The sequence below is a fragment of the Lytechinus variegatus genome, chromosome 7, assembly GCF_018143015.1.
Source record: "Lytechinus variegatus isolate NC3 chromosome 7, Lvar_3.0, whole genome shotgun sequence".
NCBI classification, from domain to species: Eukaryota; Metazoa; Echinodermata; class Echinoidea; order Temnopleuroida; family Toxopneustidae; genus Lytechinus; species Lytechinus variegatus.
In genome coordinates, this window is record NC_054746.1 from 10,960,877 (window position 1) to 10,977,321 (window position 16,445).

The following is a 16,445-nucleotide window of genomic DNA, read 5'->3' on the forward strand; positions in this document are numbered from 1 at the left end:
AAAAAAAAAGAGTTGATGAAACGCATCCCTGATGTATTTTGCTGTAAGAACAGATGATTTCTATAGATGATGTAATAAATCATGCTAGACCCTGTCCATATCCCAATTTTGGATTACTTATGTCATACATTTTACATATTGCATCTTCATTTACTCATGTAATATTTTGCTGTTTCTTTTTTTTTATATATCAACTTTGCTTTTAACAAAATGAAAGCACTCATTTGTAACACATAATTTTCTTCTTCACAGTAGGTAGACCCATACCGTTATGCACGGAATAGGCTATATGAAAAGAATGCACATTTGGGGTAACCCTTCACTACCTTTTTGAAGGCCACCCCCTTTTTTCATTTAAATTTTTTTTTTTGGGGGGGGGTGGGTTAGACCTCGAAAAGATGTAAGTCTAAAAAAAATTCAAATGAGTCTAATTGATGATAAAAAAAGTCTAATTGATGATTATAAAACAAAATACCTCGTGGCCATGTTAGACAGTTTGCTAGGCCAGTTGCTTTGGATCAGTGGGTCAGTCAGCCATTTTTAAGAAAAAAAAACAAGTTTACTTATTTTTTTCAAAAGAAAAACAGAATGCTATTCTCTTTTTTCTAATCATACCCTTAGTATTTTTTTTAAATTAATTTTTCTTAAAAATGAAAAGTAAATTGAATGATGACTGCAGCTAGATATACTCCATTTGTATTCAGATAATTTGAACTTTTCATTTTTTTGTAGGAAAATTTTGTAGAAATACTTTTGAACTTTAAAACACAGCAAAAACAAATACTTGATAAATTGGATGAAAACAGTATTTTCAATTTAAAAAAGTCCTTTTTTTATTCAAGAACTGTTGTTAATTAATTTATACTATGAAACCCATATAACACATTAACTTCACATTTGAAGATTAAACATCTTCAGAACTAGTTTTCTAAAAAAAAAAGAAGAAAAGGAATTCACCACCCATAAAGTAGCAAATAATAATGGAAAAACAAGGTAACTAACCAATACACAAGTATCCTGTATATCATTGGAAATGAAGATGTCAGCTTTTACAGCAGCAACAGCAGTAACACAAGAAAGGTCTATTGTCTAACAGTGCATGTTATCAAGGAGCTTGCCCCTTTCTTTGTTTGCATTTTTGTTTTACATCTCATATATATCTCATGTATGATATGAGTTTTAAGATCAGGGGGGTGTTTCACAAAAACATAAGTGTGACTGCAAGTAGTGCTTAAATTCCCAGTTGCGAGTGATACAATGCGCATCACTGCATTGGTCAGATCATGCTAAGTGTGTATTGATCATTGAGATGGTGTGTTAGACTTGTGCATGTAAATGCTTAAGTATGACTCAAGTCACACTTAAGTATGACTTTAAGTCACACTTAACTCTTTGTGAAACACCATCCTGTCTATTTTGGCAGTTATTATTTAGTAGGTTACATACTATTATATTACTTTTTCTGTTACTCTATAGTTACAGTCCGACCTCTCTTATCTGGACACGTTGGGACCAGCACCAATCCGGATAAGGGATTTATCCGGATCTGGGAGACTCAATATTAAATACACGCAGCTGCGCCTCCCCAATGGTAGCAACACATAATCTATTGTAGTGGGCAAACACAGGCAGTATTCACTGCATTGTCAGTGCAACATGTAGACTTTTTTTTTACGGAAATGAAATCGATTGGTTGCCAAAACTCTTGGATAATTTTCCTGTTGAAATGATTGAGGAATACATCAAGCATACCTCGAAAGAAAGAGAATGGCCCATTGAAACTAAGTTTGAAAATTGGATCATCGTGGTGGGCGTCGCAGCTTCGCTAAGTCAGCCATTGTTAGACTTTAGGCTCAAACATGATACATGGCGCTGTCCGGATAGAGGCCTAGCACTAGCTAGCGAGACATGTTTTTTTCCTCCCGCCAAAAAAAAAAAGAATGTGATAAAATGGTTGTGCTGAGCCCTGATTTAATGGAAAATTATCCTGTCAAAGTCTTTTCGGTGATTTGGGTAAGATATTTTCATAAAAGTTAATGTGGTTGTAGGTGTGCGTGCCGATAGTAGAAAGATCCAGATGCGGGGAGGCCGGATAAGAGGGGTCGGACTGCATACCATTTTGTACTTTAAAGAAATCATATTATACAGTTGAAAGGGAAGAGTGTAGATATTTTACCATTTTGAAATATGATTTCTTCAGTGTTTTGCATTTAGAGGTTGGGGTAGTTTTATTTTTTAGATGGAAAGGGGGATGTGGGAAGTGCAGTGATAAATTTATGTAGGTTATTTTTGTCTCACCTGCATAGCAGAGTGAGACTATAGGCGCCGCTTTTCCGACGGCGACGGCGGCGTCAACATCAAATCTTAACCTGAGGTTAAGTTTTTGAAATGACATCATAACTTAGAAAGTATATGGACCTAGTTCATGAAACTTGGCCATAAGGTTAATCAAGTATTACTGAACATCCTATTAGAGTTTCATGTCACATGACCAAGGTCAAAGGTCATTTAGGGTCAATGAACTTAGACCATGTTGGAGGAATCAACATCAAAATCTTAACCTGAGGTTAAGTTTTTGAAATGACGTCATAACTTAGAAAGTATATGGACCTAGTTCATGAAACTTGGACATAAGGTTAATCAAGTATAACCAAATATCCTGCATGAGTTTCACGTCACATGACCAAGGTCAAAGGTCATTTAGGGTCAATGAACTTTGGCCGAATTGGGGGTATCTGTTGAATTCCCATCATAACTTTGAAAGTTTATGGATCTGATTCATGAAACTTGGACATAATAGTAATCAAGCATCACTGAACATTTTGGCAAGTTTCAGGTCTCATGATTAAGGTCAAAGGTCATTTAGGGTCAATGAACTTTGGCTGAATTGGGGGTATCTGTTGAATTACCATCATAACTTTGAAAGTTTATGGATCTGATTCATGAAACTTGGACATTAGAGTAATCAAGTATCACTGAACATCCTGTGCGCATTCCAGGTCACATGACCAAGGTCAAAGGTCAATGAACATTGGCCGAATTGGGTGTATCTGTTGAATTACCATCATAACTTTGAAAGTTTATGGATTTGATTCATGAAACTTGGACATAAGAGTAATCAAGTATCACTTAACATCCTGTGCGAGTTTCAGGTCACATGATCAAGGTCAAAGGTCATGTAAGGTCAATGAACTTTGGCCATGTTGGTTTTTTTTGTTGAATAACCATCATATCTCTGTAAGTTTATTGGTCTAGTTCATAAAAAGTGGACATAAGAGTAACTATGTATCGCTGAACATCTTGTGCGAGTTAGAGTAGTTTTCAAAATCAGCACTGCTGCTATATTGAACTGCGTGATGCAGGTGAGACAGCCAGAGGCATTCCACTTGTATGTTTTATTCAGGGACTCACATCCTTATCAATATAAGTGTAATAATATACATGATGGCTTGCTTACAGGGAGCTATATTCATTCATAGTTGTAAATTATCAAACAGAGTAAACAGTGATAAGTAATCATAAGAATGTGTAAATTCAAGAATAACTTGATTTTTTTTAGAATTATAATGACAAAATATATTCTAATTGTTCTCATCTACTTATAAGATTGAGTAAATTGAAAATTTTAATTCTTGAAAACCAAAATGACAAAATATGAGGATTATTGTCAAAGATATGCCCACTTTACCGTGATCTTATCTCTGTTCTCTTCAATACCACTGAAGGTGAAGTGAAGGTTGTTAACCTCAACGGCAGGCCAAGGAACAGCAAGAAACTCCTGACAGAACTCCACTTTGACTTTGCTGTGGACAAACTCGTAGTACTACAAGACAGCGTGCTGGCATTCCACCGGCATGGTATGCAGGGAAGGAGCTTCAGGTCAAATGAGGTGAGGTCAAAGGTCATGTAATAATCTCCATGAGAACATAAAGGCATCCCAATAAAGCCTGAGCCACTTCCCTATTCCTAATTTTCCCTGCCATACTAGACATGGTGACCTGGAGGAGGCAAAGCATTGGAGGGGCACAGCATTGTTAGCAAACAACACAGTGCCCCTCTGGGTCATGGTCTGCCACTGCCACTGGCTCAAGAGAATATTAATTAAATTTCTATGTTGTTGGGAGAAATCCTTGTGGGAGATCATGCAAGATATGGGGAACTGTCAGAGAAGTCAGAAAGTGTCGAACATCATCCACATTAACCCAAATGACAGGACAGCATGGAAGAGAGCCATCAAGGACTAGGAACAGTCCAGCCCCACAAAGTGGGAAAAACAGACTTTAAATGCTGAGGATGATGAAAACATGATCTACATTCCAAACCTGCCTTAGCAACTGCCTGTACTGAAAAGAGCACCTGTCTATGAAGACTGCACATTTGATTTCCTTTGAATCTTATCACCCATTAAAAGATTATAGGAACCTGTCCATAAAGACTACTTTTCTTGTTGATCTTGATATGCATGTTTCCAACTTCTAACTAACCTAGCTAACCAAAAGCAAAGATAAATTTTTAAACACATTGTAATTGTTTTGAATCCTTTGTTTTTTTTTCTTTCAGGTGACCCAAGAGATCTGTGACAAGAGCAAACTGTTCACGTTACTAGGTCACGAGAAGCTCACCGTACTCAAGAGCCATCCCTTATCAGACCCTACCGCACCCTGCAATATATACCTACTCACAGGACACGCGAACATGATGTGAACAGCTCCTGCCACATCTGCATCAGTGTGTACCTCCGCTAGGCAGGTACATTGATGATGTAAACACATGTGAATATGATGTGGACAGTTTCTGCCACATCTACTATTGTGTACCTCCACTTGTTGGGCATGTTGATGTGACCACAGGGCATGCGAATATGTTGTGGTCAGTTCCCGCCACATCTGCATTAGTGTACCTCCGCTAGGTTGGCAAGTTGATGAGGATAAGTTCCTGCCACATTTGCGATTGTGTACCTCCAAAAGGCAGTCAAGTAGAGGACGTGAACAATTTTTTCTTTGGACGTTCTGCTGCCCTCGTGGAGGTCGGGTGACGTGATGCATCTTGTGTGTACCAGGAGATGGTTCTGTTGCAGGGGATGATACGGATGGACGACAGAAGGGATGGATGTCCTCAAGGTTGAACATCGTCATGGTTATGGAAGAAAGGAAAGAAGGATGAATTGTTTGTCCTTGTAGCCACTGTGTGTGAGAATGGAGGATGTACCATTTTGCAGCTAGACAGTGCGAGCTGACACCTCTCCTGTGCCCCTGAAGGAATTCACATATGCCCTGGCCTGGAGAATGCTGGTTTACAGAGCTATTTGGTGGTCAAGATATATCACCCCCTTCTAATCATTACATTATTTCATCATTTTGAGGTTTTCGTTGAAAGCCCACAAATTTCCTGCAACTTTTACTGACTTCACAAATTGTGTCAAGAGTCAAGATTGTTCGACTGGCTACAGGAATTGATAACAGATACTGTTTTGCAAACCTTAGATAACCGCAGGATGAATAAGAGAGAAAATATTGTCAAATATCAACCCTAATTGTCTTTTCTGTAGTAAATGCATTATGTGACATATATTTACATGAAGGCATTTTGATATACAAAGGTCTAATTCTGTTGACACATTTCATCTTTTCTCACATTGAAATGGATCTACAATTATTCTGTTGCTCTAATTAGTCTGAAAATTTCATATTCATATATACAAATAAAAGGCAATTGACCCTTTTCTGAAGAAAGTCATCTACTCACACATATGATATTCCTTGATATTGAGAAAGATTTAATAGTCACATCCCCATTGAGAGTTTATGTTGCTGATTAAAACCTAAAGCTGTCCATTGTGTTGTTTCTTTTCTTTTTTGCATGAATGCAAGTACCGGGTTTGAAGAAAGTAAATATAGAAATATCGAATTTTAACTTTAATGATCAGAAATTCAGGATAATGTCCTTCACAAAAAAAATCTTTTTGACTTTTCTCAGTATAAACTAGACAAATATATGCCATACTCACTGGTATTGCTGCGCATGACAAAGTCTAAAACTCCTAGACATCTTGTTGTCATAAGCAGCATTGCCAGCGAGTTTCAAGATATGAAATATTGAAGTTTGACAAATAACATCTGTATATTTTGCAAGATGAATTACTTCAGTGAATATCAGCAAGTCAAACTGTGTATAGTTTTCTTTCTAATATGTGGAAGTACTGCTCTATGCAAGATGTTGGAAATAAGTATGTTTTGCTGCATGAAGCAATGTTTTTTTGCTTTCGGATAGAACAACAGTACGTATATGGGAATACATTTGTTATTGTTGAATACATTTGTTAATTTCCCATTTGTATTATGTCTCCATCCACCAATTGTGGTGACTAGAGTCATTTTCCTGTATGATTGTATGAATGTTTCCCCTTAGTAGGCAATAGTATTGATTATAACATGATGATAGGGATCCTGATCAAATGATTGGCTGATATCTATCATGTGACCGGTCACTTATTTTTAAAGCTCACAGGCAATATGCTAGTGACTTGTTCTATTACCAGTCATGGTTTTGAGATAAATACCAAGGTCCAATTTGACTATCTTTTGAAACATAAACACATCCCATTTTATTTTGCCAGGGCATTTAATTACCCATGTTTGTTACCTTTGAAACAGTCCAAACGCATTTGGCTACTCCTCAGACATGTTGAATTCAAAAGATACCTTGTGCGTGATATTTCGTTAATACCCCCGATTAGTGTTTTATTTGTAAACCTATCTCCTGTGGTTTATTCACGACTGAAACTTTAAAATTAATTAATTTATTATAATTGTTATTATGTAAACTGATTGAAAGAGCTGATGAATGAATGAAGCTGATAACTGGGCAGTCCGTTTTATGATAATCTGTAGACTAAGGTTAGACAGAAATGTGAAAAATATCACAATTGTCACTAGCAAAAAAAAATAGGAACTCAAGGAACTCATGATCACACGTAAACAAGTCCTGAATATCTGCCTTTATTCATGGGGTAAACATTCATTTGTTGACAGTAAATTTTAACCCCCAATTGTAAGATTTGTCCTCAATTTTTCTAAGAGAAAAAAAATTAAAGGTATTTGTTGAAATATATATTGATTCATCTTTGCCTTCCATTTTATTGTAATGATTTCTAAAAATACTTTCCTACTTTGTTTACATATCGATTACTTAGTCCTATCTATGCATTTTTCATGAGAAAATAGTTATTGTCCTTTGAAATGGGAGTTTTTATTGGGCAATACAAACCACGGCCCTTGTGATTTTTTTCTTACAAGATTTTAATTCAGTTTGTTAAATGTCTTCCATTAAGTGCACCAGAAATGTGTCCACACAATGTTTCATATCTTTTCAAAATCCCTTTTGTCCATTATACACTATTTGTAAAAATGACCATAAGAATATTAAATGACAAAATACTGAAGTTATAAACATTGATATTCCTTATCTAGCATTTGATTAATAATTCCTCTACAAAAATTCTATATAGGAATGGGAGGGGGTGGGGGAGATCAGATGTAATGTGATAAAGATTTTTTTTCATGTTTATAGACTGTTGTGTTAAACACAAATTGCCTTCAATTCTTCTTCATACCCATCTTTTATTTCCTACCGGTATTACAAATCCTTTTCATTATCTTCTAACATTTTATTAATTTATCCCTTAAAAACTTACATATTTGTCTATGCCTCTTTAGTAAAGAGATGTAGCTCTGTATTATCAAGATGTGTATGAAGTAACATTCTCCCTTTTTCTCTTTTCACTGTTTAGTAATTTTTATAATTTCTTAAATGCAATATTTGTATATTTTTGCATCAGTAATCATTGGAATTTCGTCAATGCAAACGTGTTTCCATTTATATGGTAGAATTCCTTGAATTAATTTAATTCTTTCCTTTGAATTGCATGGCATTGACTTTTGTATGACATAATTTACACACTAATTTTATGTATCCAAAACTTTGAAATAGTGTAGATTGCCATTTTGAAAGTCTCTTTGTCTACATGAAATGTAATGATTAATTTAATGTATATTACTGTTTTGATGAAAGTACTGTCGATTTTGAATTTTATGATATATCACATTTTAACCAGCAGAGCATTTTCATATGTAGTAAATGTTGATGATTTGATCTTTTTAGAGTATGACACTGCCAAATGGTTTGCGTTCTTACTTTATCCACTTTAAGACATTTTTTTGTTCTAAGCACTTGCATAAAATATTTCACCAAAGACTTGTTATTTTGTATTTTTTTTCCATCCGTTCCCTCATGTCTCAGACCAACCTCTTCCCTTACAGTTATTTTTAATTTTTTTGCTTTATGTGTCAATCTGTTTTGTTGTGCTCTAAGATGAGTTTTTTGGGTACACATTTCTAAATTCTCTTTTAGGGACTTGAACCTTGAAGAGTAATCCCTTTTAGCAGCTTCAAAGCTATCCCGGGATGGAAGCTTTATAAATACGATCAATTTCACAAACTGTAACTCCTGAGTATATGGGTTTTTCAGAAACATATGATTGATATCAATTGTAAGATTGATGGTATCTTATTTTACAGGGCAACTTATTGTTCAAAAAATCAATAATATATACAATACTCTCCCACAAGTATGCATCAATGGGTAATTTATTTCAATATGTGTTTAATCCAATATGCTGGGGTTTTATTAATTTCAAGCCTAAATAAATAAACGGAAGTGATGTGCACTTCTCATAACTTGCTGCAATTTGCCTTATTAGATATCTTTTTACTTCAAAATTATTATACGTATGAATGATTGTAGGGCCCCCCTCTCAAAAAGTTGCGATTGATCTAATCAACCTCGACTTAGAAATCCATCAATGTCATAGTTTTTCATACAGGATATTGGGACAGTGTCCATTTGTAAATTAAGAAGAGCACACTGGATTGTCAAAGACAGTGATGCACACCTTCACACATATTCAGAAAACGTTTTTTAACAGACAAAAGTACTTTAAATTTTGGCATTGCTGGCTTTCCATAGTCGGTTAATTACATCAATTGCAACTCTTTGTGAGACAAGGCCTACACTATTTCATTATAATAAACATTTTTTTTTTCCATTTTCAAGTTAGGATCTGAAATGGGTAATGGTACCGACTAAAACAAAAAACCCAAATAATACCGACAAATGAAATTATAAACGTACATGGAGGCTTTTGGTGCACAAATAGATTTATCTATGTCTAAATGAATTTTATAATAATGAAACACCAACTATTCTTTTACAAAATGGGCATTAGAATTTCAGAGTGTGTTCAGAATGCTGCATTTATTTGAACACGATGTGGTTATTGCATTGGTGGCTTAAAACTGCATAAATCGAATATTCTCAAATCTAATTACAGAATTCCTCCAGATTAATAACTGTTGGAAATGGTATTAAGCAATATTCTTCAGAGTATGCCAGTGTACTTTGTGTGGGCACTTTTTTTTTTATCAAAAACCTTCACACATTTTATAATTACAGTTAAATTGCAATTCAGTCTTCTTTTTTGGTAAATTTTGGTTAATTTGCACATCTATTCTTCAGTGATTTGCATACCTATTCACATTTTCTTATCTTATTACTTTACTTCCTATTCGATGTGATAAAATAATACCCTCTCTAGCTTAGCAAGCCCTTCCTAAAAAATCCACCTGGGAGAGCATTTCATGAAACAAATAGTGAGTGATTTTCATTGACTATATTGTTATAAGCTACTGAAATCCTTGCATCTGATTGGCTTATAGAGCAAATCTATCCGTGAAAAACAATGTAAATCACTGACATTTGTTTCATGAAACACTCCCCGAATGGTAATTACTAGATGTATGTCTTTATTTTTGTTGCAAGCGATATGGAAAAAAAAAATTTTTTATACTCCTGGGTCCTTTATCATAAAGACTTGTTGTAATAACAAATGCACAATTTCTATCACAAATTTTCTATTTGCTAATTGAAGGATTTCAGTAGCTTTTAACTGTTTTTTTTGTCGCAAATATGTTCTTATAACAAGTTTTATGAAATGGGACCCAGGTGTGTGTTCATGGAAAGAAGTGTCAAATCTATTTGAATATTCATATAAATGAGATGTTTGAACCCATCAGCCTTCTAGTGCTTTGTACATGCTCGAGTGTAAATATCTTGTAAATGCGGCATGTACAATGGCACAATGTTACATATACACATCATCATCCCCTAATGATGGGAGTCATTTTTTATACTAGTAGCATTCAATTGATTTGAGATGATTCGCATATCAATTATCACACCTTTTCTACAACTTCTTAGTATCTCACAAGTTATTCGTAGATCTTCATTGGAAGAAGGTGAAATCTACTAGCCATAATGTTTTACACACGCTGGGAAGATTTTTTTTCTTTTCTCAATGAAATATCTTCCAAACAATATTAAAAACTATTTATTTGTTCATATATCTATTTCTTTTCTCTCGCACCAGTTCCCTTTTTTCCTTGGTGTCATGCTTGAAATGAAATATACAATATGCATAATAACCATCAGCCAATCAAATTGAATGATTTCTGTAGCTTGAAACTGTTATCGCAAATTTGTTATGATAACAAGTTTCATGAAACAGGGCCTCAGGGCCTTGTGTCATGAATATTAGTAATTGATCGTGTGGCTTATTTCTATGATTGATTACATTGATTATTGGGTATAATCAATGACAAAAATAATCCCCATGATCAATTGTATAAGCTTTATATTATTGGGCCAAGACTACCATTTGTTAATTAAAAAGAAAAACCCTAATATTTTATCTCAGGATTATTAAAATTTAAATAAAGAAAAAGAATTTTAAAAAAGCGATAATTAGATGTAAACACAATTCAAATAAGTAATAGTAACAAAACAGTGCTGTAGAATGCTCAATGTTGCATCATCTTTGTCCAAAAGCTTAAGTAAGAATTGTCAAATCTGAACAAAAAGAGAAGATAATTGTGAATTTCAAACTCTTACAAGTACTTTTGTAACTAGTGTATACAATGTGGCCATAGGGGGTGGCTCTTCGCTTTTGTAATTGTATTGCATTTTACACCATTCATTATTATGAGGATGCAATACCATGATTGTGGCATATGAAATTAACCATCCATTTCTTTGTCGATATTTACTTAACAAATATATATATGAATATATCTTATGTGTGAATAGCTGAAAAAGTAACTATTATTGTTCTGTCATCTCAATCAGTTGTATATACAAGATTATTGCTTTAATCAAATTTCTTTCTAATTAAAAGAAGACAAGTTCTGCCATAAAACAGTGTTTTCTTGTGTTCTGATTCTGTTTGTCATACATGTAGCTGTGGCTATCTGCATGGATACAACAATAAGGCGCTGGGCAAGGTTCTTTCTAAATTAGTAAATTTGATTTAAGAATCCAAATTTTGAATATTAACTTAACCAGAAGAGAAACTTCTCATTAAATAGGTTTTGACAAGTTGAGTTCACATGTTCATATTGTAATTATGCAAATCTTGCCGCTGACATACTAAGTACTATTTCAATGTAACATCTGTGCATCAATATAAAGTGTTTACTCAAATTGTTGGGTACATTGGCAATGTTTTTTTTTTGTGCAAGGGGGTGATAAAAACTTGTGAAAGGACATGAAGAGGAAGTTGTATTTTTTAAGAAATATATCTGCCAAGCTATGTCAAGGATGTCAGTATCTAGGAAGAGGGAAAGAGACTCAAAGAGAAAGGAAAGAGACAGAGAGAGTGTGTGTGGAAGCATTGTGGGTTGAGTGATCAAAATCCCACCATGGCCCATTGTCCTTTGGCAAGGCATCAATTCACACTGACGCTCTCCACACAGGTGTTAAATGGGTACTCTGTAGGATGCGAAAGCCTATGTAGTATGCCTAGCAACTAGTCATGGAACTCTTGTTGAATGCTCCCGTGGGAGAGGAGAAAGTGCATCCATTGTTTGTGGGCATGTCAGGATCCAATGACCGGGGTAGTCATATATCTGTAAAGCGCTTAAAGACGTCGTTCCGATGTTTTAAGTAATATATATAAAAGTGGATAATTATTATATATGTTGAAGAGGTAGATAGTTTTGACCGAAGAGAACGGGTAATAACTGAACGTTGAAGTGGAATGAGTGCCAGTGAAACTTAATATCTTGCATCACAAGCATGATATACAATATACTATTCAGGTGATGGGGCTCTTGTCTGCAAGAAGTGCAGTGGTTGAGCTAAGAAAAAAAAATGTATCGGGGAAAATCAGTATTTTAAATTCCCAACACAAAATATAAGACATTCTACCAAAGGGGTGCTTGTGTAGGGAGCATATAGAAACTGGGCAAAAGAAAAAAAAAGACTAGTTTTATTAATGAAGCTTTATTTTACCACCCCCAACCGAAACATTATACTATGCAATTTCCCAGCTATAGTGGCTCAGCAAGTGAAAATTAGCATTTCAACCTACATCATGGTATGTAATAGGTAGGTCATTGAAGAGAAGGGGCATTTTGATATAAGGGAGAGAAGCAATAAAGCAACAAAAAAAAGTTATTTTTAGTGGTATGATACACTCCAAAAAAAAAAGGATAGGAATGGTTAAGTGGACACATTTTTACCCTGCCTTGTTTGCAAACCCACCCAGACTATGATAATGAGGCTATTTATAAGAATAAATGTTTATACATGTATCAAGAAAATGAATTTCAAGGAAATAGCATCATTAACTGAGTACAAACTATGCTGTAGGAGAGTGGTGTGAAATTCATGTATAAACCTCAGGGGCCATGGCGTGAATTTTTTTTGCATGGTCAGCCTCAGGCACCCTCCCTCTCCAAAACCGTTCGGCTTCCCCTGAGCCAAGGGTTTGTATTGAGGTAAATATGTGACATATTAAAAAAAAGATGAAGCCGGGAATACCTTATCTAAAATACTTGATTGATTACATTTATTCTTTTTCATTCCAAAATTTAACAAAAGTTACAATGTATAGCAAAACACAAAAAGATATACTATACACACATTTATGGTTGAATCTCCTTCATTTTTATTTCACTACGCAATACCAAGATAAGAAAGGAGGAAAATAACATATGCAAGAGTTGGAAATGTTTTCCACTGTTGATTTAGATGATTGATTGAGAGTTGTTTACAAAGCCACGCTTCAGTGCAGCGGCCGAAGTGCCAAAGGCAGCTTGGCGTTGCTATGACGTCATGCTTCATTGACAACACACCTAATTTCCGACCCCAAGTGAGTGCGCTAAGTAGGGATCTCTACATTATATATCTTATCAAACTGTACACGTGAGAAACCATACTTTTCTTATGAAAACTTAAACACGGCCGACTTTTCTCTCCGACTCGACGATGGGGTAAGCAACAAACTTTTGAAACTTTTTATTGTTGAATTTTAGCATTGGGTTTGTACTAGTTGTAATGATAAATTGAAAAGCAAATTACAGACTTATGTTTGTGAGAAGCATGTATTTCAAAAGTAAGGTAATTAAAAGAGTTTTGATATACCGGTAAACTTGGAAATGTGTGAGTGTGACTCCTTTCTCGAAACTCTTCATTCGGTGCAGGTGTGAGCTGGCTCTTACTTTCCTAGCCGGTGCACTTTGCTAGCTGACGGGGCAGCGCTTGCTACGGGCCGGCGTGGGAGAAGTGGAGACGGGAGTGTACCGTTCTTGGCCTTGGCTCTAGCGGTGCAGGCCCAGTGTCAGTGACAAGTTCAAGGAAGGAGACTTTGTCTTTGTGTGAATGATGCCAAATTTCTTGACCAGTATTTTAGTAGACTGATTCTAAGTTTAGTTAGGATTTTTAATTTCTTCACAAATCACAGATTATTATTTTCAATTTTTTTTTCTTGGCTGGGGCCTGGGCCATGGACTTTTATAATATATGGTGAGACTACCACATATCGACCACCTCTTTTGAAACCGACCACCTTGCGCGCGTTAAAATTATTGCGTATTACAAACGATACGCGCGGGAGAGTAGGCGCAGTGTCCATAGAAACGGTAAGAATCGATTTTACGAGAAAAAAGGAAGCAACAAAAAGTATAAATTGAGTAGAATTAATCAAAATTGTATTGACCAGACCCAAACCCCGCTGAAAAACCAAGAAATCGGATAGGAAACGGCTTTAGAACAAATTTCTGTCGTCAATCGTCGAATCATGTGGTGATGTACCGGAGCTCGCAATGGAAGTAGTGAGACGATCATTTAGCATGTTGACATCATAGAACTGATTTGGAAGAGTTAAAATTCTTCGCCACCGCGACAAGAATCGGCCGTAAACTTAGTGTATCGCGGGTGGTCGGTTTCAAAAGATGGGTGCAAATGTAAAATCGTCGTATTCGTTGTTCGTCGATATATACGCGGATTGAATCGGAGTCGCCGTGCGAAACATGGGAATCTGATCTGCTTAATTTTCTGCACAAATGAGACGAAAACTGGGTAAAATTGATGAATATTTTCGCAGATACGATGCTTAGAAGATTAGGTGGTCGATAAGGGGTAGTTCCAACCATACTCTAGCCCAGAGCTACCAAGTCCACGCATTATGCGTGGGACTCAAGCATTTTGGACTCGTGTTTATCCCCTCAAATCTCTGTCTCACGCAACTATCACAGCCTATCCCCATATACATTGTACACAATGTCTGTGATCTCACTCAGATTCACAGAAAATCTCACGCATAGCTGGTCTTTGAACTTGGCATCTCTGCTAGCCTGTCTTTTGCTTAGTTAATGCAAGTGCAGTCCTTTCTTTCTCAGTCTTCTTTCACTTTGTAGCTTGTTTCACTTCAAAACTTTGTCTTCGGTATAGACAATAGAGATCTAGCCTGAAGTTAGTAGTCCTCTGCTGCTAAACATTTAGAATCCAGAATGCAGAAGTGCAAAGTATATGATTTGCATTTTTTAAATGATTTTTTTGTATGTTGATATCTATAATTTTCCCCCTCTTGAAAGGACAAGTCCACCCCAACCAAAAGTTGATTTGAATGAAAAGAGAAAAATCTAACAAACGTAGCACTGAAAATTTCATCAAAATCGGATGTTAAATAAAGTGACGTTTTGAAATTTCGTGAAACTTTGAAATGTCACTTTCTTATTTTACATGTACGTGCGATTTTTCATGAAATATTCAGCCTTATTCTTGTTTGATTTTTCTATATTGATTCAAATCAACATTTGTCTGAGGTGAACTTGACCTTCAATTTATGAGAGCAGGCCAAAGCAAAGGTAGATGAAAAGACAAGATTACTTGGACAGGGATAGAAAGAAAACGCCAAGGGGGGGGGATTTAAAAAGAAATTGATTTCTTTGAATTAAAGTCAAAATCACTTTGCACAAAAGGGTCTTTCCAATTATGACACTTGGCTGAATGGGAGATATTTGTGAATTTATGATGAACATAAAATTTGTTAGCTAGCTTTAAAACCAATTTTCATAAAATTTCATGAGATATAACATTTCATAAACAATTATTTTGTTTACCTTAATGGATGAAGAAAATTTGTTTGCAGGTAATTTATTGAAAATTTGTTTCACATGGCAATCAGCTATCATATTGCAAGGACTGATAATGCAGTGTGTTAATGTTTCAGGCACACCCAATTTTGAGAAACTTCCAGTGATCCATCTTCTTCATCAGGTACTACCATAGAGCTACATGTATGGTACTACTGTATATATGTACACCCCTCTGTGTGTATCCTCTTCATAATTATCTACATCATATACATGTATGCTTCGTTTCCTTTATCTCCTATTCTATGTACCTCTATTACATCCATTCTCCCCTTTTACCCTTTCCTGCAGTGCTCTTCTCTTCCCCTCTTTCTTTCTCCCCCACTCTATCTTCAAACCTTGTGTTCTGGAAGTCTTTATTTTATATTTGCAAACTTTATCCCTGTCGTGAAGGACATCTGAACAATATCTTGGCCCGGTAACACAAGGCTTAGCGATTGTCGTCGTACTCATTTCTACAGTAAATTTTAATGGTTATTGTGTATTGCGATGGTAAATGTGAGCCTGACAATCGATTGCTATTCTTTGTGTCGCAGAGCCCTGTTATAAAACTCAATTTCGGTTCATTGCTTCTGCACTAAAGTGATTAGAACTACAAGGTTTGAAAGTGATTATAAAGTGAAGGTCATTGTGATATGTGGACTAACCTGGATAATGGAAAATTAAATTGTTTGATTTGCTTTCATTTTCTTTCATATCAATATTGTAAGGAGGGGGGGGGGTAAATACCTGGAAGCGAATCTGTCTCATAATGACCCCCCCCCCCTGTGAAATTGTATGAGTACAGTTAAATTTAGTCTTCCTGAGGATTTCAAAATTTATATACTGTAAATAAGCTCTAATCAATCATTGTACTTTGATTAAACTTTACATACATCTCTGTTACATCTATTTTTA

At 35.4% G+C, this 16,445-nt stretch overlaps 2 protein-coding genes across 13 annotated transcripts in view; both read left to right on the forward strand.

Moving 5' to 3' along the window:
• LOC121418429 (mitogen-activated protein kinase kinase kinase kinase 5-like) overlaps positions 1–11,312 on the forward strand; it is a 93,551-nt gene extending 82,239 nt beyond the window's left edge. For 7 of the 8 annotated variants that reach the window (XM_041612283.1, XM_041612285.1, XM_041612286.1 and 4 more), the window contains 2 exons: positions 3,726–3,889; positions 4,561–11,312. In XM_041612283.1, coding sequence (XP_041468217.1) covers positions 3,726–3,889; positions 4,561–4,704 — 308 coding nt within the window. In that variant the 3' untranslated portion in view covers positions 4,705–11,312. Of the gene's footprint in view, positions 1–3,722; positions 3,890–4,560 lie in introns of all 8 variants that reach the window. The other variant, XM_041612284.1, reaches the window with a different exon arrangement.
• Positions 11,313–13,258: 1,946 nt separating this feature from the next.
• Positions 13,259–16,445, forward strand: part of LOC121418430 — a 36,168-nt gene continuing 32,981 nt past the window's right edge. The window contains exon 1 of one of the 5 annotated variants that reach the window (XM_041612292.1): positions 13,259–13,385. The gene's annotated coding sequence lies outside the window, so the exon portion shown is untranslated. Of the gene's footprint in view, positions 13,386–15,651; positions 15,673–16,445 lie in introns of those variants that run through there. The other 4 variants (XM_041612295.1, XM_041612296.1, XM_041612297.1 and 1 more) reach the window with 4 other exon arrangements.